Source organism: Scomber japonicus, chromosome 1 (genome assembly GCF_027409825.1).
Source record: "Scomber japonicus isolate fScoJap1 chromosome 1, fScoJap1.pri, whole genome shotgun sequence".
In the NCBI taxonomy this organism is placed as follows: Eukaryota; Metazoa; Chordata; class Actinopteri; order Scombriformes; family Scombridae; genus Scomber; species Scomber japonicus.
Window position 1 is genome coordinate 6,621,916 of NC_070578.1, and position 23,310 is coordinate 6,645,225.

The window sequence follows — 23,310 nt, forward strand, 5'->3', positions numbered from 1 at the left end:
CGCGGTGGCGGCACGTCGGTCGCTCCGTTTTTTGCGAGATCCTGGCGGCGGTGACGTGCGGTTGGGAAAGGGGAGGGAGGTGTCACACACACACACATTTACTTACACACACGGTCGCACGCTCACACACACAGTTAGTCAGAAGGGAAGTGTGTGTGAGTGTGTGTGTGTGAGTGTGAGTGCAGCAGACAGCAGGCAGAGTGACTGATACTCAGCCTGCCTCCCAGATGGCCTGCTCAACTCTGCTCCAATCTGATCTCAGAGCCTTTGTTCTGGCATGTTCCATTACGCTGCTGTGACACCAGTAAAGGCAGAGGGGAGAGGAGCTGGTCTCAGATCAGATACAGCTGAATTATACATGTATTTCTCTCTCTCTCTCTCTCTCTCTCTCTCTCTCTCTCTCTCTCTCTCTCTCTCTCTCTCTCTCTCTCTCTCTCTCTCTCTCTTTTCCCCTCTGTGATATTCTTGTACTAGTACAGTCACAGCTCTGCGTTTGTCATGTTTTTTAGAGACGAGCGAGGCGGTCACAGACGATAGATTAAAACCTTCTTGAATGTTTGAGATTGACGGGGAGGATTTTTTTTTGGGGGGGGGGGGTAAACAAGAAATAGTAGTGGTTTTGAGTGTCTTTCTCTTTTAGTGGGTTTATTCTTCATATGAATTGTGATGTTCTGTGGGGAGAGATGGGAAAACAATGAGGTTTGACTATAAAAAACACATCTACTCAGCTTAGGTCTTTGACACTGGCAGCAAATATAGATGATAGTGATGTACTTGCTCATAAATACTGATCTTATTTGAAATAACACGTCACCTGTTATAGTTACAAAACAAAAACAAGTGGAAAATCAGTGATCATTTCAGTTCAAAGCACATTTTATGAACTCATATGAATTCAAATAGGTTTAATGAATGATTTCTTCACTTTTAGGAAGTGGTGCATTCAAGGACTCACTTTCAACCCTAATTCTAGCATCCTACACGATGATTTAACACCACTTTCTCTTCTTTTAGAATCACTAAAATCAACTAGGAGCCTGTCAGATGTTAACATTCTGAGTATAAGTACAAAGATGTCAGGCTTTCCTAATTTTATAACAGCGTGAGCAAAGTGAGAGAGTTATGGTGGCTGGCCTTTACAGGCTTATATATATATAAAGCCAAAGACTCACCTGTGACACTTTGATGCTGCGTCTCCTCCAGTGAATCCTCTTTGCATAAAGAAAGATGGAGGCTGGAGAAGAAAAATCGATAGGAGAGGATAGTTACGGCTGCGTGTCAACAGGCGATCGAGAGTCTCTTTCCCCACATCACACACCCAGCTGTGAACGATGACGCCTAATATACGGGGTGACCTTCAAAATGTCATAAATGTGTTGTGCAATAAAGTGTCAATATTTGTGGTTATATGGAGCAGGATGACTTTTACAGTAATTGGAACAGCCGCATTAAAAGCTTCGGATCAGTCAACTGATTAAAGGCGAGCGTGCTGGACACCCAGCTAGCGCCTGAGAATGACGTGCATTCCCTTACATGTGTGAGCACCTATAGGCGTGTGTGTGTGTACCTATAGGCATGTGTGTGTACATACTCGTCACACATCACACACACACACAAACACACACACACACACACACACACTCACAAGAAGAGCGAGGAAGCACACCCAAAGTTCTGTTTTTACCTTTCTTTGTAGTGTGTGTGTGCGTGTGTGTGTGTGTGTGTGTGTGTGTGTGTGTGTGTGTGTGTGTGTGTGTGTGTGTGTGTGTGTGTGTGTGTGTGTGTGTGTGTGTGTGTGTGTGTGTGTGTGTGTGTATGGGAATGTGTGAAGCCCATTTATTATTGAAGGGCTGTTACATGCCAGGAGAGCACACTCTCATCCTCTCAGTAGTGTGTCTTCCTCTTACAGGAGCACTATTAACCCTGACACACAAGGACATGTGTGTGTGTGTGTGTGTGTGTGTGTGTGCATGAGTGTGTGACAGAGAGAGAGATGGAGAGACAGACATGGAGAGATTTGTGTGTGTGTCTGGTGTGTGTATGTGTACAGTATGTGTGTGTGTGTTTGGAAGTGTGGTCTGGTGTTTGTCCTGCTTCTAAGCTGTGTTTTGGATTTTTTAATTTTAGCCCCATCTGGGGCGGGCAGGTGGGCCAGTGTCTGTTACACGATCTGGGGAATCTTTGCCAAAAAGGGATCTGTACAGTAGACCGCTCAAAATATGTTTGTGAGGAGGCGACTATGGCTACAGTATGGTGCAGCCCTGGACCAAGCACTGGGGGAATTGTATTCTCTTTATTTATTTATTTTCTGTCTACAGGCCTTTTTTTTTTACATGCACTCAAATGAAAATGCAAATGAATGGGTTGGAGGGGGGGGGGGCAGTTGATGTGTTCACACAGTCCTGAAATTATTCAGGAAATTATATTTTCACCTGTGATATTTTACATACAGTAAGCAATGTGTCCAATGATGAAAGACACAATATCCTTCATGATGTAAAGAGTTTTATAGCAAATGTAACATTATTTTAAAGTGAATGCAATTAGTATGAAAGGGTTTGACCAAAATAATGAAATTGATATTTTAAAAGTAGCTCAGCTGAACACATTTCATTCATTCTTTTTTTTGTGTCATTTTTGGAAGGGGTAAACCTCCGTCTAAGTGGAAATAATGGACAACCTTATCGAATTCCCTGCTGCTTCTTTCCCTATTCCCTCCTCCTCTATCCCTCTCTTTCCACTTTCCTCTCCGCAATATCACATATTGATTAAAACTGTGCGAAAAACAAGATAATCTCAAACCGAGTTCCACATTTTTAAACATCTGCTTTTAAAATCGAACCGTCTCTCTCTCTCTCTCTCTCTCGCCGGCTTCTTTTTCCCCTCCGCTGTAGCAGAACAGAATTAAACCACGCTGTTGCCAAAGCCCAAGTAGAAGCAGCTGGTATTTTGTATCTGCGTATTGTCACAGACTTGCATTTAGGGGTTGCCTTTCAGTTTCAGTTGTGATAAATAGCCTTCAGCCCGATAGCGGCGCTGCTGAATGGAGTCGTGTGTTTAGTGTCAGTGTGGAAGAGGACTTGCTGACTTGGGTCTTTCCATTCTGTAAACCTTATTTGACTCCCTCGATGGGGGGGGGGGGGGGGGAGTTGATGGTGGCAGAAAAAGAAAAAAAAAAGATTAGGCTACTATTAAAAAATGCCCCTTATTGTGTGTCTGGGGTTGCCTAAGTGGGTTGCTCGATTTTTGATTCTTTTTCTTTCTTTCTGCCCCCCTGCACCCCCCCCCATCCGCTCCACACACACATACTAAATGACTGGGAGGGAAAAAAATGAACATTTTGAACTGTATTTCTGCTTCTTTGGGTCATGCAAATACTGACATGCTAAGTCATTTCATTTATTATTTTTTTTTACTATAAAGGCGGCAGACTGTGTTTATACACTCTCTGATGAAATACAGACAGTGTTATGAACTCACTTATTTTGTCTGTGTGTTTCTTTTTAAAATCCTCAGCAAAAAAAAAAAGGAAGTTTGTTCTCATGACCGCAAAGTTCATGACATCTCACACTGCTCAGCCTCATTCCAGATAAATAAATACTAATATAGATGTGGCAGCTTGCAGGAAAACACATGAAACAATGTTTTCATATGATTTTTTTTTTTTACTTTGCTATGAAGTCCATAAATCTGTCATGACAGTTCCGTGCTGCGCTGGTTGATGTTGAACCTACTGCACAGTGACGTCCATCAAATATTATCCTAACTAGTAGAGATATTTTAATTTAACAGCTTCAAGGTACAAGACATATCAAGCATCTGTTGTGTATTCCTTTTTGTTTCTTTCATGTTTTTTATTTTTTTAATTTTTTCCTGTTTTGAACTTAACGGTGTCGCTCAGGCCTTTAAACTCTGCACTCACATCGCGCAATCTCGTGACTGTCAGCACATCACAGAGCTCTTAACTATTTGTACAACAAGGCCAGCGTGTACAATCTGATGATGACACCTTCACCTCAGATTATGCTGCTGTCAACACATTCCCAGGTTGTCATCACTCATCCTTAGATTCATATTCAGGGGAGGTGATTGTGTTGATAACAGACTGCTGTTGCACTAAACTGTGCGTCATCGTTTTTTGTATTTTTTTTTGCCTTGCGGAGGAAGTGGCGGAGGAGGAGGAGGAGGGCGGGGTCAAAACCGTTATCACCCTATCATATCTCTGACAGCTACCTGTCAAAATCAGGTCGCAGGGAGAGAGACGCGAGGAGATCCGGCGATGCTGACACAGCCGAATCTGTAGTATTGCTCTTTCTCTCTCTCTGTTTTTTTTTTTCTTCTCTCTTTCTTTCTGTTACTTTGCATTGTTAATTTTCACTGCAATCCAGCATATGCTTGCTAGGAAGGATGATGATAGTGAGAACAAAAAAAAAAAAAAGAAAAAGAAAGAAAAACAGAAGGGGAAAGGAGAGGCGGAGGTGGTGCCGAGGGTGTGTGTGTGTGTGTGTGTGTGTTTGAGTTGGGGGTAGGTGGTGGTGCTGGGGGGGGTTTATCTCAAGACTATGGTGTTTCTAAAGAAACTGAAAAGCTTATGAACTGTCAGCGTTCTGTCAGAGAGGAAAATAGCACGGCCCGTGAACCCGTTTGATGCGTTTGACTTTGTGTGGCGTTCGCACATTCGAGCGGGGGGGGGAAAGAGGGACAATGAGAGGCAGACAGAAGAGGAGAAAGAAAAGGTGGGGGGCGGGGGGGGGGGGGGTTGTGGTGGGATGGGGAGGAAGAAGAAGAAGAAGAAGAAAAAAAAAAAAGTGTTGTGTTATGTCGTGATGTGCGGAGGGGCTGGTTTGAAGTGACACTCAACACACCTTCCATTTTGTCTCTCTCTCCTCCTTGTGTTTGTCTCTGTGTTGCGCTCCAGATGTTGGGGAGGACCTGGGGAAGGCAGCGGGGAGCGTTCAGCCGTCTCTGTCCCAGCACCGCGAGAGGAGTCTGGCTTCGTCCTCCAAGGATTGCCCCTACTGCGGCAAGTCCTTCCGCACCTCCCATCATCTCAAAGTCCACCTGCGGATACACACAGGTCAGTACACCGGCAGATATCAACCTCCACCCTTGGCCGAGTGCGGGCGGGCGGGCGGGTGGGCGGGGATCGGGGGGGTGGGAGGCTGCTTTTCTCCAGCAATGAAACATTTATTGCACTCCATGCAAAATTTACTTGACTAGTTGTACTGACATTCCTTCTGGGGTTAGACTGATATATCGGTGTATGAATATTGGTCTAATCTGATTTTGGAATCAATCTGTCTCTGATATGATGGATACGATGCAAACGAATTGATTACATATTCATTTTTAATTGATGAATACAGCATTGGTTGTCTCTGGGAGGCCTCTTAATCTGAATTTATTCTAATGCCTGACTAAAAGGTAATATGCTTAAAATACATTTTGTGATATTAAATGAGAGTGAAAGCAAGGAAGAGAATCTTACTGGCAGAGTACGCTTTCCCTCCATCACAATTAAGAGCACAGATGGACACCGTTTCTAAATCGCAGCACCACAATGTATCGAAAAAAGTAGATCCCAGTTCATCAGGAACACATCATTCTTACCTATAACTATGACTCTGTTTAGTCCACTCACTACAGATAGTTCATTATAATTCCCTTTTCTTTAAATGAACATAATAAAGTACTCACAAGTAGAAATCTGTTTCTCAACAGTGTCTCCATTGACGCCTAAGGCCCCTTGTTATTCTTTTTTTTCGTACTCATCATTTCATTGAGCTCTAATTAACACAACAAGGGTTCAGTGTCCTACGATGACATCACTCAGAGGGCAATTTCACACTCGCTAACTCTCAATAACTTCCAAGCCAAAACAAAGCCAGTCTATCCACAGTTTAGGCGTGTGCGTGAGACGCTGCACCTAACCGATTTAGCTCTGTTTTTTGGTCAGGCGTTCTGGCCCCTCTGTCGTCTACTCGCTCTACCCGAACATCTCGCCAAACGGGGGGCGGGTAGCTCTGTGATGACCTGTCCGCTGGTTGTTGCTGGGAGGTTGCAGTCAGAGTAATGATGTGGACTGTGGACTGTAGCCAGGGTTCTAACCCTCTGCGAGGTACAAACGCCACACTGACTATCCAGGTTAAAGTCACAATTAGACCACGCAGAGGACACTTCAGAACAAGGACGGTTGGTTCTAGCTGGTGGGCCTGGTGAGGTGACCCCCCCCCCTCCCAGTTCATCTCACTGGGAGTTCCTGTTTCCAGACTGGAAAGAGCAAATTGTGATATTTAGACATTGTTTAAGTTTGGGGGAGATAGATTATATTTGAACAATGACTTAAGTAAGAGAACCCCTCACAATTAACCTGACATCTTAAAATAGAATGTTATGTTTGACCAATAAGCAAAACGCAAATGATATTCATATTACAGTGATATAAAACAGAAAAGCAGCATATCTGTACATTTCTAGAACCCTAGAGAGTTTGGTATTTCAATGCCAGCTTGGCTCATTGGTCTGTCAGTCCAGACTGAAATACCTCAAAAACTACTTGATGGATTGCCATAAAATTAGGAAACATTCATGTTCCCTAGAGAATGAGTCTTCATATACTACATATGATTTTCCTTTCACCACCAAACAGATGTACCATCATAAGATTTGGTACAACTCTACATGGTGACTTTATCTATCATCTCCAGTAGGTCAAAATGTTGAAAACAGTTTTCCATTTTAAAATCTCAATACAATTCTTGGCCCCCAGAGGATGAATGTCTCTGATTTTGGTGATCCTCAAACTTTTCCTCTCATGACCCCATGAAGTTAACATGGAGGACATTTTTTTTTAATGTAATCTCAACAACTACTGCATAGATTGCCATACAATTAGGAAAAATCAATGTTCCCCAGAGGATGAATCATACTTACACTTGTGATCCTCTTTTCTTTCACCGCCAGTCAGAGTCAGTATTATCATGGGATTTGGTTCAAATCTCCATGGTGCCCAGAAGATGAATCTTGATAACTGTGACTTTAGCAGGTCAAAGTTTACACCTTTCTCAATATAATTCTTGGCCCCCAGAAGATGAATCTCTCCAATAGGAATACATGCGTGTACCAAATCGATCCCTTGACTTTTCATCCAGTGCCATCACTAAGTCCAATACTTGTTACAATACAAATGTTAGAATGCTAGCATACCAAGATTCAGATGGTGACCATACAGGTTACATGTAGACCACATTGTCTCTCAGGTTTTTTTTTGTATATTCAAACACTAGGAACCCTTTTGAAGCCTTTGTTTGCCCACATTTTACTGTGTATTTCTGCATCCATATTGCATGTATATATCATAGTCATGTCAGTATGGATTCAGTTAAATAAGCAACCACTAAGCTTGTCTGAAAATATAATTGATTTTTGCCACCAGACCATCACTGGTTCCCATCATAATCATGGGAACCAAAATAGAGAAAAAAGGAAGCTATTTTCATGATTTAGACTAATTTCCCCTTTCTGCCAATCAGAGATTTGTACCCCTTAATTCTTCAAGATGTTCTTGAAAAGCTCAGTCCAACCGTCCTGACCTTTTTGTCAATTTCTACACTTCACAACTAAGTAATCCTTGAGTGCCAGTAGAGACGCCGAGGCTGAAACACTCACAACTGAAAATGGAAATCCCTTACAGCTGAGAAAAATCAATGCTCTCTTTTCTCCTTATTCTCCTTTTCTGTCTAAGTCTCCCCTTGCTTTTTTCACCCCCCCCCCCTCTTCTTCTCCATGCACTTAAAAGGCAGAATGAGAGACCACCCGTACTGTAACCCCCTCCCCACACTTCTGCTTGCCTTTAATAAGAGGCACATACTGTACCTCAGATCTGGAAAGGAATAAGAGGAAAAAGCTGTGGAGCATGCTAATACGTCTGCTGTGTACTCACATAATTAGGATCCCTGTGTTAAATAGCACATCCAGGTCACAGCCGGGCCATCCCCGACTACACCACAGTACTCTGTGTGTGTCGATGGCTGAGTGTGTTGGTGGTGGTTTGGGATTGGGGGGGTGTGTGGTGGGGGGGCATCTGTTATCTGGTGTTGAGAGAGCTGAGTTATGCCTGCTTTGAGTGGTACAGTAAGGATTCCCGCGAGGGGCATATTTCATCTCGGAGGAAGCCGAGGCCTCACCCCAGGCCTGGCGTTAACTCCTTTGACAAAACACACAGAGACAAGTAGGTCCATCTAATTTCATCCACACAGCATATTTTACACTTCTTCCATTCTGATGTCTGATATATATGGTTTTATATGGTGAAATCTATGTGTCTACACCTAGGAGTAAAAGTGAGAAAGGTTGGTGAGGATGTTGTTTTTTTTAATGGAATGTATCCCTGGATGTGCGCCCGTCTAAGCACAGCTTTAGCATAGCCTTCCACAAATGGAGAGAAAAACAGCTTGATGCATCCCCAACATGTGGCCTTTAAATCATTCCTATAACCTAATCATACCAGCTCCACTGTGACATCCTGATTACATCCACAAGATGACTTTTACAGCGGCTAAAGATCCTCTCTGTGCTCCGGTGACAATGCGGTGGGGAAATGCACAAGATGACAAGCCGAGCCCCCCCCCCCCCCCCCCCCCCCCTTTCATCCTAATGCAACGTGAGCGACACAATGGAGTTGCTTACCGAGCCGACGGAAGCGGGCATTGTGCGTCGCGACGCTGAGATTAATGAGAGGCTAACACCAGCTTGAAAGAAATGAAGTGAATTTAAATTTCTCCAAAAGTTAAAGAGCTAATGTTACAGTATTAATTTCCTCTTGAACAGTGAGTGGGAAAATATCCATTAGCAAAATTAACCACAGTTTTCTAGGTAGCTAACATTGTGCGGCTGTGGCGCTACAGTGTGGGGCCACAGCTAATGAACACACTGCAGAGGGTGATATTTCATTATACAAATTAATGCTCACATTTTAATGGGAAAGTCACATAATGAATCTAGGCTTCAGTGACAGCAATTAGAGGCCCAGATTGTCCCCTTCTGGACAAGGCACTATTTAGCAGTAAGCAGCTGTGTGTAAAAAATAAAAAGGTCCTCGCTCTTGACAATAGCCACACATAACTTCAGGCAGGGCGGCATATCCAATAAGAGTCCCTGCTCACCTTTAAATGAGGAGAGGGAGAGAAGGGGGGGGGGCAAAGAGAGAGAGAAAGAGAAAGAGGAGAGACAGGACTTGCCCATGTCACTTAACCTTAACCTAACCTTGTAATCAGGATGAATCAAGAGGGACCTGTGATCTCCTTCTCCATTCCTCTCACTTCTCCTCCCCCCCTTCTTCCACCCTTTTTTCCTCTTACTTAGTGCTCCCTTCTTTTCTAATTGATCTCAGTATGATGACACTGCTATATTGAATGTATCACATTTGCCACTGGGTGAACACTTTTATCCAAAGTTCTTGGATCCTTATTCTGTGCGTTTAATGGTGTGAGTTTCCCCATCTGACACAAATGAGCTGTTAACCCTTACAGTGTCATTGGCTTGTGTAATTCACCACTAACTACCACATTTTCTCACCAAATCCAGTAATGAGTTGATACCACTAACAAATATGGTTTGTGTAGCCAAAGTCTGATAAATCTTAATCCTTTGTGTCTTAAAATGTATAACTGCTAAAACTCATCAATGTACCACACTGCATTGTACTGTAAATATTCAATAGCTTTCCAAATGTGTATTCATCCACCACTGAAAATAGTCCCTTGACAAATGTAGTTTTTTTACACTTTTGAATAACTTTTCTTAAAAACTACAATTCCCACCTGTTATAATGTTATTCAAGCATGAAAAAATACATATATTTATCCACTTTTTAAATATTTATGTCATGAGGAACCTTATTTTCTTTGGATTTTATGTTAATAAGAAACATATTGGATCATACCAGTCTTACCCTTTGTGATTGGGTGGACACACTTATCCAAAGTTCCTGAGTGCATTGAGTTAATTACATTACATACAACCCTATCTACATACAACCATGATAATATTAGAGGCCCTCTCAATTCAAACACTAAACACTAACTTAGCAGATATACTTAGAACAGATGCAAGGCAGCTTCTATCCCTTATTCACCCTCTCAAACATCCCACTGGTGTTTTTTTTCCATCCTTCCGGCCAAAAGGAAATTCATCTTCCAGTATGTCATATCTATTAAGCCATTTTAATTGCCCCTCTGTACAGGTTTGGGGTATTTATCTTTACTTGTTTCTATGGCGCCGTCACAATTCGCAGGAAGCCAGATGAAATCAGTACATGCAACACGAAGTGAAAACATACTGTGGAGGAGCAGATCCCAGCACGGCAATCAAGAGAAGGATGATTTATATCCACAAAGGTGTCACTTAGATGTTTATGAGCTCTAGTTTTTTTTTTAAAGGCAAAGCTAGGAAAAGCTGCAGCGGCCGCATTTTCTAACCCTTCAGTCGTTCACCTTTTTTTTTGTCTGGAACCGAAAAACCTCCGAAGAAGTTCAACAAAGTGAAGAAGGACAACAGCACAAAAAAAAAGAGAAAAGTTTACCGTTCTATTTTTAACTCCCGAATAGCAATTTCCTGGTTTTGTGGCGGCAGTGATCTGTCATGTGGCTGGGAGGTTGTGCTGTTTGCGCTGATATCAATTAAAAGTGGATTAACGGGTACATAATGACCTTTAGCAGTAAATTGTGTGTAATGTTGCAAGGCAGGATACAGTATATTCCCCAGATGTCACACCAGGCCCCTGACGTATGATGGAGCAGATGTCTTAGCCAGTCCAAATGGCCCTCTAAGACACAAACACACACACACACATACACACACAGGCTCAGGCCGACACGCACGCATAAACATGTGTTCACACATATTTCAAATGGTGCACATACCACGTACATAAACACAAGTAGATGCAGAAAGGCACTTGTCGTCTGTCTCACTCGCTCCAGATATATTTAAATGCTTAATTTTAATGGGAAAACTGGAATAAACTGATCACACTCTGAGGGCATTTGTGTTTATTTTCAGTTCTCCTTAAACCCCATAAACATCAGAGGGGGGGCAGGGGGGGATTGTCAAACATACAATCTTCTGTGCTTTTCATTCTCATTTTAGATATGTAGATGCTACATTAATCTTTATTTCCCCCCCCTTGAACATTAACAACCTCTTATAAGGGGAGAAAAAAAAGCAGAGGAGGAAAAAAAAATCAGATCAGTCTAATTTCTGTCTAATTTGGCTCCTAGAATATCATTTTGTCCAGTTAGAGGAATTGAGAATGATCATTTGCATCAGGGACGTTTCCTTATTAAATCAGCACTGAGCCTCTGTTCGGCAGCTCACAGGAGAAGCACTTATTGGGTTAAAAGCTCATCTCGTGTGGTTTATTTTAAATATACTCTATGCTTCATAGCCACTCTAGTGTAAGAGAAAAGATATCAAATCACTGTCTTTCTATCTATAGTCAGGGCTATCTGTCGCAGCCGCCTGCTCGCTCTCTTTCCTTTTTTTCCCCTCTCTCTCTCTGTCTCTCTTTCTCTGTCTCTCTCTCTCTGTTACTTATTCTTTCTCTCTCCTCTCTCTTCAGCATTTCCACCTTCTATTTTCTTTTGTATATGCTCCTATTCTTTCCTCTCCTGTATCAATATTGTATTGAGTTGGTGTTTGTGGCCCTTTATTTGAGAGCTCTGCAGTAGGTCTGCAGATCGCAGAGTCTTTTTCTGGAATGGTGCCCTCTAAATAATGATAAATTACTTGAGCAGTATGCCATTTGCTAATTATATCCATGATTTACTACACAGCCCGACTTAAATCATTCAAACCAGCCTTGCGTAACAATGCCTTTTTTTCTTCTATAAAATGGTTTCCATGTGTATAATCTAAACATTTTATGGCCGTATACTGTATAGAAATGTGCACACACGTAGACAAATAACACTTGACAACATCCCCCCTTTTTTTATTCCTTTTCCCCCCAAACAATCCCTTTCTCTCTCTTCACACAGCCACTGTTATCCCTCGAACAGAAATTCCACTCCGGGAACTTTTTATATGTATATATTTAAAAAAAATAAAGCTTAGCATTTTTCCCCCCTCTCTGTTCATTGTTTAATGAATCCAAATCTGGCTCAGACTCCAAGCCTATTATAATTGCTAGCAGGATGTGTTCTATTTCAACATAAGTATCATTCCAATGGAAGATCCACTTCTGGCAGAATTATGCTGGTGTTATACCATTATCAAGAATATTCATGAATATGGATGTGCAGCATAAATACATATATGTAAATGCTACACAATAGATTCACCCCTCTTTTACCGTAATATAAATCACTTTGATCTGTGTATCCTGTAGTGAATCATATTGTTCTTTATCATAGGGCTTCATTACAACAAGCATGTGGTTCACATATGTTGCTTGCACATTTTTTTTTCTTCTTCTTCTTTTTTTTTGAATACTCATTGACTTATTTTTGCATCAGGGTGTACCATCCATATTTTGTTTCTCTCAGTGCTTCACAGTGTGGCAGTAGTCGGGGAGATCTCATACCGTGGCTGATTTATGCTTCTCAAGATAAACTGCAAATAGGGAATGTCCGAGAAATTGCACTCTCATCGCCAAGGCACAGGCCTGACAGCAAACAAGGCCAAAACAGAGGCATGATGAGCCCACCGCAGGCACACACACACACACACACACACACGCCCATACACAGATGCACAAAAATACACACAAACAGAGGCCCAGCCGCACCCTCAGCCCCAGCCCCAGCCCTCGCTCGCTCGCGCAAACACAGATAGCATCGAGACAGTTTCGCTGTCAGTTGAAAATATTATCTCTTGTAGTGGACTGAAAGCACCATATGGTGAAATGTTTTTATGGTGTTGATGTGAGTGATGGCTCTCTTGGCGGGGCTGGATCGAGCTGGATCGACCCATATTCAGATGCCTACCCTGTCCCCCCCCCCCCCAATACACACACACACACACACATGTGCAATAACACACATCAAATGGAGCACAGCCGACATGAGAAGAGACAGGGGATTGTTAGTTGAATTCAGGATCTTGTTCATTATTACTTTGTGTTGTAGCGTCTTAATCTGATGTGTTTTATTTTTCTTGACAAACTGCTTCTTCCTCTCTTTTATATATATATATTTTGCTTTCTTCCCTCCTCCTTTTTTACAGGAGTTATAAATTGAATGTGTTTTGATGCCAAGGCAATTGCAAACTACTCTCTTTTGTTATCGTGGTTAATGAAATGCATATCTTTTTTGTAAGCTCTACTCATTTGACCTCATTTTCTTTGTTCAGGGAGGTTACATGACCCTAGGGTCCACATTCCCTGCTCCAATAAATAGGTTTTGATATCCAGTCAATCTAATAATCAGGTTAATTATTCACTCTTTTCCCTGCCTCTCCCTTTCTGTTTCTCTGTCTCTTTCTTGGCCTCTCAGGAGAGAAACCCTACCGGTGCCCTCATTGTGACTATGCTGGCACCCAGTCTGCCAGTCTGAAGTACCACCTGGAGCGCCACCACCGCGAGCGTCAAAATGGCTCCACCACCTCAGGCCCATCCTCTGGCCACACCCCTTCTTCTGACCACAAAGAGGATCACGGGAAGACGGCCGGCGGTGGCATCTTCGCCCGCCCAGATGTCCTCCGTAATGTTTTCAAGGGGATGCCTCCCAACTTAGACTTCAGGGCAGGCCCGTTGCTGCCGCATCAGTGGGCGTCTGCCGGCATTATGTCCCCACATGACCGGGAGCGGGAGCGTGAACGCGGAGACCGCCATTTTGACTCCGTCTCCTCAGCCGAGAACATGAAGACTGCCGATGGCCCATCCTCCCTGGCCCCAACAGCAACAGAGAGCCCTGCCAGCTTCTCAGATCTAAGCAGGGCCTACCAAAGTATGATGGGAAATGGAGTTCACTTTCAAGGGTCTCTCCAGGCCTTTATGGACAGCTTTGTCCTCAGCTCCATGAAGAAAGATATGAAGGACAACCAGAGCCCAGTCCAGCTCCAGGCCCAGCGCTATCATGATAACGGTGAGCCCAAAGCCAAGCGAGCCACCTCAGCTGACCAGGACAGAGAAGAGAAAGCTGAACCCAAGCAGAAATCAGAGCCAGGCAAGCCTGGGTCCCAGTATGAACCGCTGGATCTGTCTGTGTCGGTCCGGCCTGAGTCTGCATCAGGTTCTCTCCCTGGCTCCTCAGTCACCATCCACGATAATGTGGCCTGGCATGGCTGCCTCTTCTGCTCCTTCTCCACCTCTTCATTGGAGCTCATGGCTTTGCACCTCCAGGCCAACCACCTGGGTAAAGCCCAATCACAGCGGTCTGACACAGTCAAGGAGCTTCATGGAGAGGCTTCCTCCACCCATCCATCCTCCAACACCAAGACGTCTGGTGTGACCCCTGATAAAGATGGAGACAGAGATGGAGAGAAAAGCCAGTTAAGCTGGAACAACCACATGGACCAGCCTTACAACCCCTTCCAGAGTGACTTCTACAGGCGGTTTGGTGGATTGTATGATGGATCCCCAAGGGCCCTCCAAAGCCTTCAAGGCTATATGACCCCAGCAGAGCAGGGCCTTGACTTACCCAGCCAGGTATTCATAGGAGCATCTTCAGCTGGGGATAACCAGATTGGTGAAAGGGGCTCCTGTGGAGATGCTGAGGAGGACCAGGTTGGATCTGATGATGAGATTGTAAAAGCCGGGGTGCGCAGTGGCAGCGAGACACCTTCGACCACCCCTAAGAGACAGCAGCAACATCACTCCGATGAAGAAGAGGAGGAGAGAAGAGTGGCTGAAGAGGAGGAGGAGAGAGATGAGGATGGGCAAATGGACATGGAGAGAGATGAAGAAGGAAGTCCAGTTTCAGACCACCTCCAGAACCACCCCAAACAGCTCCAAGATGACTCCTCTCTTCCGCTGAGGAGCGGGGCTGGTTTGGCGACGTCTTCCTCCGCCATGACACCACTTTCTCTCGTTCCTCCAACCCAAAACCAAGCTTTGCCCCTGGAGAAGCACTGGCAGCAGGGCCTGGGCCTCCTGTCTCCCGGAGGTCCTCCAGGACTGTTGAAGGCCGAGCAGCAGACCCACCTAGAGCAGCAGATGAACATGCTGTCTGTCCTCAGAGCCTACAGCAATGACAACCTCCCCGCATTCAACGGCCTGGGAGGTGGAGCAGGAGGAGCACCCACAGGGGGCATGAAGAGACCAGATGCACCTGGTGAGTGTGTATTAAACCTTCACCGGCACTGTAATTGTTTTAAAGGACACACACACATATAGTCACAGACATACTATCAGAAAACCACACGTATAAAGAGTCATGAAGAAGCACACATGTGTCTGAAACACAAATTGAATTTTCCCACCACCGCATACACATAAACACTAAACACACAAGACAAACACATATACATTCTTTCCCTGACGCCCACAAAGGAATCTCAGACACTCACTAAAGGTCTCGAGATTGGCTCTGAAGTGATTTCAGCCTTATTTCAAGCAAGTTTAGAAGCTATCAGCCTGGCGACTAGCAACAGATTAATCTTTATTACACGTTTATATTACTGGGAGTGCAGCGCCTCCCTCCCGCTCCTCAGCATGGAGGGAATAACCCTGGGTGAGTCAGAGCAGGACCTCAGCTCCCCGTGCCATCTCCTCCACATGTCTCTTAACTATCTTAGCTTTCATAAAGCCGGCTCCCAAAAGCCCATTACTTTATAAGACTCGTCGATCTATGACCCTGTGAAAAATGAACTGTCAACTTTCATGATTCTGCTAAGGTTACAGCCGCTCCTTGAGACTGTGGAAGGAAGTCCTTTTTCTTTTCTCTCTTTCTCTGTCTTTTTTTTTTATTCTTTTTAAACCACGCTCTTTTTTTGCAGTTTAGGGGTGGTTGGTAAAGTGTCTAAAAGAGGAAAAGTAAAAACGCAAAGTTGGTGTTGAGCTTTGAAACACTTCTATATAGCAACAGAGATAGAAACTGCAGAAGGGAACATTGTTAAAGTCTGGTATTGTTAGCTGAAATCCTATCAGTGAAAACTCCTTGATGTTGCGAACTGACAGGTGTGAGTGAGTTGGCAGTTGCTCACGTTGCAACAGATTTTTTTTTTTTTTTTTTTTTGCTACATTCATGAAGTGTCAGAAACAGTTTGGTGTAGCTACCGGAATTAATTCACAAAGCGTAATGCACTCCTGTCTCTCAGCTGACAACTGGAATGTCAATATTTTGCAGATTATTTCAGATCTAATCTAGACAAAAAATATATATATTTTTACTTTTTTAAAAATATATATTTTTGCATGTTTTAGAACAATCCAACAGTCCACAATGATAACTCTTTGTTTCCTGTGTGTAATAAAAGAAGGGAACATACCGTGAACATTAGAGCATATGTTTACAGGCACATATTCATAAAGATACAGTACAGTATATTAACCTATAATCATAGTGACCTGTTTGATAATTAAGCAGTGCAGCTACATGTGCTCATCTGACCTTTCCATCCGACAAAATATTATCTGTTGTCATGGAACCGGATCTTTGCATATCTTACCATCGGGAAAAAAAACATATTCACCATGCGAGGTTAATACATAAATACACATGTATATATTTCATTTAATGGAAGAATGTCTTTGTGTGAGAATGCCCTACTTATTGTCTAATCAGGAAGCTTGTGAAAGCGAGCTATGCGATGTGGGCAGTTCCCTTTGCAACTAGGAATGCTTGACCTTTATAGATAAGGCTTTCTCTGCAGAACAAAAGCCTTTCTTACACGTTGTTATTTTGTCCTAGTCTGAATCAAGCATTCATTGTAATTAGAAAAACCCAACAAGTTATTATGTATCCAACTTCCTGGCAAATAGATATTCACCATTCAAATCTTTCCTGGATGGTACTGAAGATAGCATAGAAAAGATTGTAGGGAACAGGAGTAAACTCAAGACATGTGGCGTGCTTGGATATGAGCAGGGTCCGAAATTAACACCTGCCAAGTGCCAAATGTGGGTAGATTTTCTGTTTGACGAGTTAATCTCTGAAGGCTATCCGCAACACTGGCGGGTAAATGTTTATACCAAAATAGTCCTGTAATAAAATATCTGGCATGATGGCTCGAAGGAAATTAGTCATGTTTGTCCCTATACAGTGTAGACACGCACACCATGTGTGTTTTTTTATGCGTGTCTAATTCATTTTCACTGATTGGACATTCAGCAACAGTAACACGAATCTTTCCATTGTTATTCCGTCATGTGGAATTACGATATTTGATCTGTTGCTCTGAAATATTTGTTAACGTTGAACGATGCTCCGTTTTTAGATAGTCCGTGTTGCTCTGTGAGGTGCGCACGCTGTAACACACCATCAAAGACCATAAACAAGATGGAGAATGAATGGGAAGTTACCTTTCTCTCTCTTCCTCTTCTTTCTCTCTCTCTCTCTCTCTCTCTCTCTCTCTCTCTCTCTCTCTCTCTCTCTCTCTCTCTCTCTCTCTCTCTCTCTACCTCTTTCTTTCCACAATGACAGAAATCCATTGTAGCAACGGAGAACTGTAATCCCTGCAGATGTTTGTTTCATGGGAATTTTGCCCTGGCCTCCTTCTGTTGTTTGTTTGTATTCAACACAATACCTTATTATAAATGAAATGTACTCAAACATGTATTATTTCACTACTTTTATTATTTTGGCCAGTAAAATATATGCTTGGCTAGTGGATTTTTTTCATCTACCAGTCCTCTTGGCAGGTGAGTCATAAAGTACATTTCGGACACAGGATGAGTATCAGTGAGCTCTTGTGTTCAGCATTATATAACTCTGTATCCTACACTGTAGGTACACCACAGTGTAATTAAACTGCTTTATGTAATTATAACATAATAAAGGGCAAGCTGAATTGACTTTGAAGCAGAATTTAGACAGAAGCTAAAAGGATATCTTGACAAATTATTTTCATCACACAACTGTAAGACCCTTTCTTTCCCTTTCCCCTTTCCCCTTCTTTCTTTCTTTCTGTTTTGTGTGACTGCGTGTGTGTGGCTTGTATAAGTAATCCCCTGGTTCCTACATGCTTCCTATGGAAGCTCCAGATTTGTTGCACTGTCCAAAGTCAAACTGGAGGTTCTCAGTTGCTTATTCATCTGGATGTGTGTGTGTGTGTGTGTGTGTGTGTGTGTGTGTGTGTGTGTGTGTGTGTGTGTGTGTGTGTGTGTGTGTTAAACTTGTGATGGAAGCAAGGGATTTTCCAACAAGTGCACGTCCATGTAAACTCATGGAAGTAAGTACATAATGATAACTACTGTAGTACCAGTGCTTTTCTTACTATTGTTACCACCACTAGTACTGCTCCTACAATGTCTACTACTATAGTTATTGTTATTTTTCTATTTTAACTATAACAACAATGAGCATAAGTATTATTGTTACTTCTAGCTCCTACTAAGATTACTGCTATAATAATGCTTATCTTTCTATTACATTTCTTTCACTACTACTCATACTACTGCCAAACTCAGTAGTACTGCTAGTACTATGTTTATTACTATTGCTCAGTGGCATAACAATTCCACTCCTTTCAGTAGACATAGCAACACCATCCAATAATATGCATAATGTATAATGTACTCCATTACAATTAAAAGTACTTAGAGAACAGCAAGATTAACTAACAGTATTCAAAGTAAAAGTACTCATCATTTAGCAGAATGGCTTCTGTGAGAGTTCTATTATTTTAATATTATGTTTTATTGTGTGATGATGATAATTAGTAATATTATTATTACTACTGGTGCCTTAAAACATGACGGGTTACAATTCCCCTGCTGTTCAAAGTAGACTTATTTTAACTACTTTCTACTGTTTAATGATTATTTTCTTTTATTGTAATTATAACTATAGCTGTCAAATAAATGCATTGGAGTAAATGGTATAGTAGTTTCTAAAATGTAAGGAAGTAGACATATAAAGTAGCAATAGATTGAAATGGAAGCACTCAAGTAAAGTCCAAATACCCAAAGTTTTCTAGGACTTGAGTAAATATATACTACTAACAATCCACTGCTGCTGAAGCTATTATTCTGGCTAATTTCACTACTACTACTGTCACTACTGCCAGATACTGCTTGAGATGCTATTAAATAAATAATTTCCAAATGCATTATAAAGCTTGGATGACAAAATAGACACACTTGTTTCCCACAGTAAAATGCGCTGCTATTAGAGCCCCTCTTTACGTGTCCACTTGTAAACCCCTTGTGTTGGGGGTCACCCGCAGTGTGAAGAGCAAGAGCCGCACGTTCTGCCGTTATCCGGTGGGTGGAGACGGTGGGGGTGGCAAAGACGTCCGAAAAACTCAATTCAGACCTGGCAAAATGTGATTATCTGGAGTGGGTTTGCATTAGGTTTGTATGCAAATACGGCATAAATCATTAATATCGAAATTCTCCCCTGAATCTGCGGGAGCTGTTGCAGGGCACGCGCCGCACGTCTGGAGTGGCCGTCTCTTCATTAGTATGCCCAGAGGAGGGGAAAAGGGGTACAATGCACATGAATCTACTTGGACTTTGACACAGAACAGATATACATATACAACAGATGCACACACACATTGGCACATCTGTAGCACACCTGTCTAAATTGGCGTAGGAATGGGAGATATCGATAAATGTCATTAACAACAGCGGTGGCCCTGAGGTCTCTGGAATCAGGCGAGGCATCTGGTTACTGAGGTACAGCAGGCCGTGTAAAGACTGATATGAACCTGCATCATTTGCTGCACTGTAGATGTGCTTAACACAATCAATACTTGGCTGCAGCGGAGACCTATCTATAGCCATGCATTATCAAACATGAAGTATTACATTATTCAAGCAGTGGCGTACATGCCATGACCGCTTGTGAACATTTGCTCCTCACGTCGTATTACTTACATTACCTCAACCCCCCACCCCACACACACACACACACACACACAATCCCCCCCGCCCCCACCCCTTCGTTCATTTACTGTATTAAAACGTGGGACCAGGAAATCCAGAAGGTTGAGATTGACAAGCTGGAGAGGAAGTGTTGATAGAAGTGCGGGGACTTGGATGAGCGCGTGGAGGATTTCAGAGGAGGAAAAATGGCAGAGCTCACAGCCGAGCACCTCCCGCAATTTGAGAAGTAGGCTACATAAACAGAGAGTTAGTGGATTACCGGAAAGAAAGGAGAGAGGTGGAGGGTGGGAGAGGGGAGGAGGGGGATGGGGGGGGGGGGCTGTATATTCTCACATCAATTAGACCCATCACTCCCAATTTACAAGTACTCTCAAATTGTGCTCTATAGTTCTCCTCGTAAGTGCTGTTGTTTGTTTGTGGTGTATGTTGCCGAGAAAAAAAATGATCACCTCCTGTACACACATTAGATGACGCTGAAAAGAGTCTATTTTTGTAGACTTGAGAGGATGAACGTGTACTGTAGGTGCCTCGGTGTCACTGCATAGAAGCGAGAAGCACAGTCAGTCGTGTAGTATCAGTGAAAACATTCTCATGTGCTGCATGTAATGACAGAAAGTGTGCTTTTGTACATAACATGCTGTATTTAATGAGGTGTAACACAGAGAGGAGTCATAATGAATAGTCTGCCACTGATTAGTAAATTCACATACCACTGCAAATATAAAAATAAGAATAAATGTCAACATAAATATGTAAACATATATTGACTTTAAGCCATAATGGAATACACGTTTCTGGCAGAGGAAGTGATCTGCCAAACTGAATCTGTTGAAGGCCACAAAATGCAGCTTAAAGCTCTGGAACAATCAAATAATAAAGATGAATCCAGTTAGTGGACCTTGAAAAAGATACATCATGTTGTCTTCAACACAAAGTACAAACCTTCATGTGTAAAATTGTACGTTTGAATGACTTTTGATTCAAACAAAAAAGTCTTAGAAGCAAGAAGTTGATAATTGAAGTTGTGTTTTATTTTGAAGGGGGTGTAATTCACCTTATCGTTAACTGTTCCATCTCTGACTTATCATGTGACTTCTTTGATACAATATCCAGTAACTAATGGGAGAAATGCATCAGAATTAGCAGGTTTTCCATAGACTTTAGCCTCAGTAGAAATTAAGGCATGTTTTATTAGAACAAGGGTCAAATTTTTTGATTAAAAGAAAATACTTTACACAACAAAAAGGGGAAATTACGCTCCGTTCCTTACAAAATAGCCCTTGAAATACACTTTTAAAAAAAAGTCCATGGGTAAAGTTTTATTCAACTAAATAGAAAAAGTGATGATGCACTCAGAGAATGGCAACGAATTGTGAGAAAAAAAAAGCTGCAAAAGCCAAACAGATTAACACACTGGGGAGATGATTGACAGGAAGACATCAAAAATAATAATGAATCACATAATGGCCTTTTTGCAGACAACAAGCAGACATTTTAGACTTAATGTCGGACTTTTCACATGTACCACAAAAGGCAAAACTCTGCACATTTAAAATAGAAATAATGAGTTTAGGGGGGAAAAAGTATTATACTGTTCCCTCATCTTGTCTTGCTGTGACGCCATTGCCCCTTTTTAACCCAAAAATGTCTGCAGTTGTGTGTGTCTGTAAAAGTTTGTGTGCGCACCAGTTTAAAGGAGTTTGGTTTTCATCTTAATTGCAGCACTGGTTGTGTCACTAGTGGCCAATTACCTCTGTCAGACAGAGAGAGCTCTATAGTCTGCCTTCACTGTAAGGGATTTGAACCCATGAGTGCTGAGGTCATATCAGAACATCATACTGACTGCACACACACACATGCGTACATCTGTATGTGAGCAGAGGAGGAGGCAAACATTCTAACGCATGCTTGTAGCGTAAAGTACGGGCCATTGTAATAAAAGGCTGTGTGTGTGTGTGTGTGTGTGTGTGTGAGAGAGAGAAACAGGTTCTGTAAAGCACTGATGGTAATTAAAGACATATGGTGGGATTGGTGGGCTCGCTGTGAAGCGCAGATGTAGTGGATCACAGTTGGCATTACTGGTGTAATTTTCACTTTCTCTGGTTTAAGTGGAAGAAAGGTAGGCTTAACAAATGAAGCTCCACACACACACACACACACACACACATCCACTCGATAGCACATATGCTGGCGTCTGTCTAACACAGACACAGTATCCAAAAATCTGCATCTTTATGTACACACACACACACACACACACCAACAGCATTCACCACAGTTCATTTAGACTCATTGAGTTGCAGGCTCATATTTATCAACCTGTTCAAAGTGAGATTTTACTCTGAAGTGAAAGATAAGACTAGAAATCTTTCATTTTTTTAACTTCTCGCAAAAATTGGAGAACAAAAGTACAAACACACACAAAGCTGCACTCACATGTGTTTGTGTTTTGCAATGATTGTACAGACTATCATTGCCAGACGCAATATATTTCAGAATAGGGTAGTTTAAACCCACTATTTGCATGTGATTTGAACATGTGATAGGATTTTACACTATTCTTTTTTCTTTTTCTTTTTTCTTTCTTGCACATCATAAAGAAAACTGGCATGGATCTCTTTCCATTCATTCATTGTCTAAATTTTACTCATTGTATGATTTCTCTAATCTGTGTCATCTAGCAGCTCCAGTTTCTTATTTTCTCAATTTCCACCAGTTTTTTAATATCATATTATTCCTTTTCATTAATAATAAATATATAAGACTGTTAATTTCACATGTTAATTGGTGGATATTCATAGTAATGGTTCAGACAAATGAAATGAACTTTTTTAAAGAATGAAAATCACATGTTTTTTGTGCAGAATAACATGTCACAGAGTCATATGTGAGGATTTTAAACATGAACAATGAGGCAGGTGTTGGGGTAAATCCTTGCATCTGATTGGTTATCCCGGCTTGGATCAGATGACCACTCGAGAACTGATCTTAAAAGTTTACTCTATTACTATATTTCCTATAAGTCAAAAGTGTGTAATTCTTCATTTTCAGCAGATAAAGACATATTCTTAAGGTAGATTTTTAAACTACTTATCCTATTAAGAAAATAAATACATAAATAATCACAGGTTTAGTAGCTTTAGAAGCTGTTACGATATCTCACCAGTATTTTTTTCTGGGAATCTTAGGAGCTTTAGCAGCCTCAGTTGGAAGTTTACATTTGTGGTAGTACTTATAAAAGTCAGGACCGACTCTGGTAACCGCACCCAACCTGCGTTTATTTCGACTGTGAGTGGAAACCGCAGCATCTGGAGAAACAC

At 42.1% G+C, this 23,310-nt stretch overlaps 1 protein-coding gene across 1 annotated transcript in view; it reads left to right on the forward strand.

Moving 5' to 3' along the window:
• znf536 (zinc finger protein 536) overlaps positions 1–23,310 on the forward strand; it is a 99,765-nt gene that overhangs the window by 33,975 nt on the left and 42,480 nt on the right. Inside the window, exons 2-3 of the mRNA XM_053318690.1 lie at positions 4,919–5,077; positions 13,494–15,272. Of these exons, the coding sequence (XP_053174665.1) occupies positions 4,919–5,077; positions 13,494–15,272 (1,938 nt within the window). The remainder of the gene's footprint in view (positions 1–4,918; positions 5,078–13,493; positions 15,273–23,310) is intronic.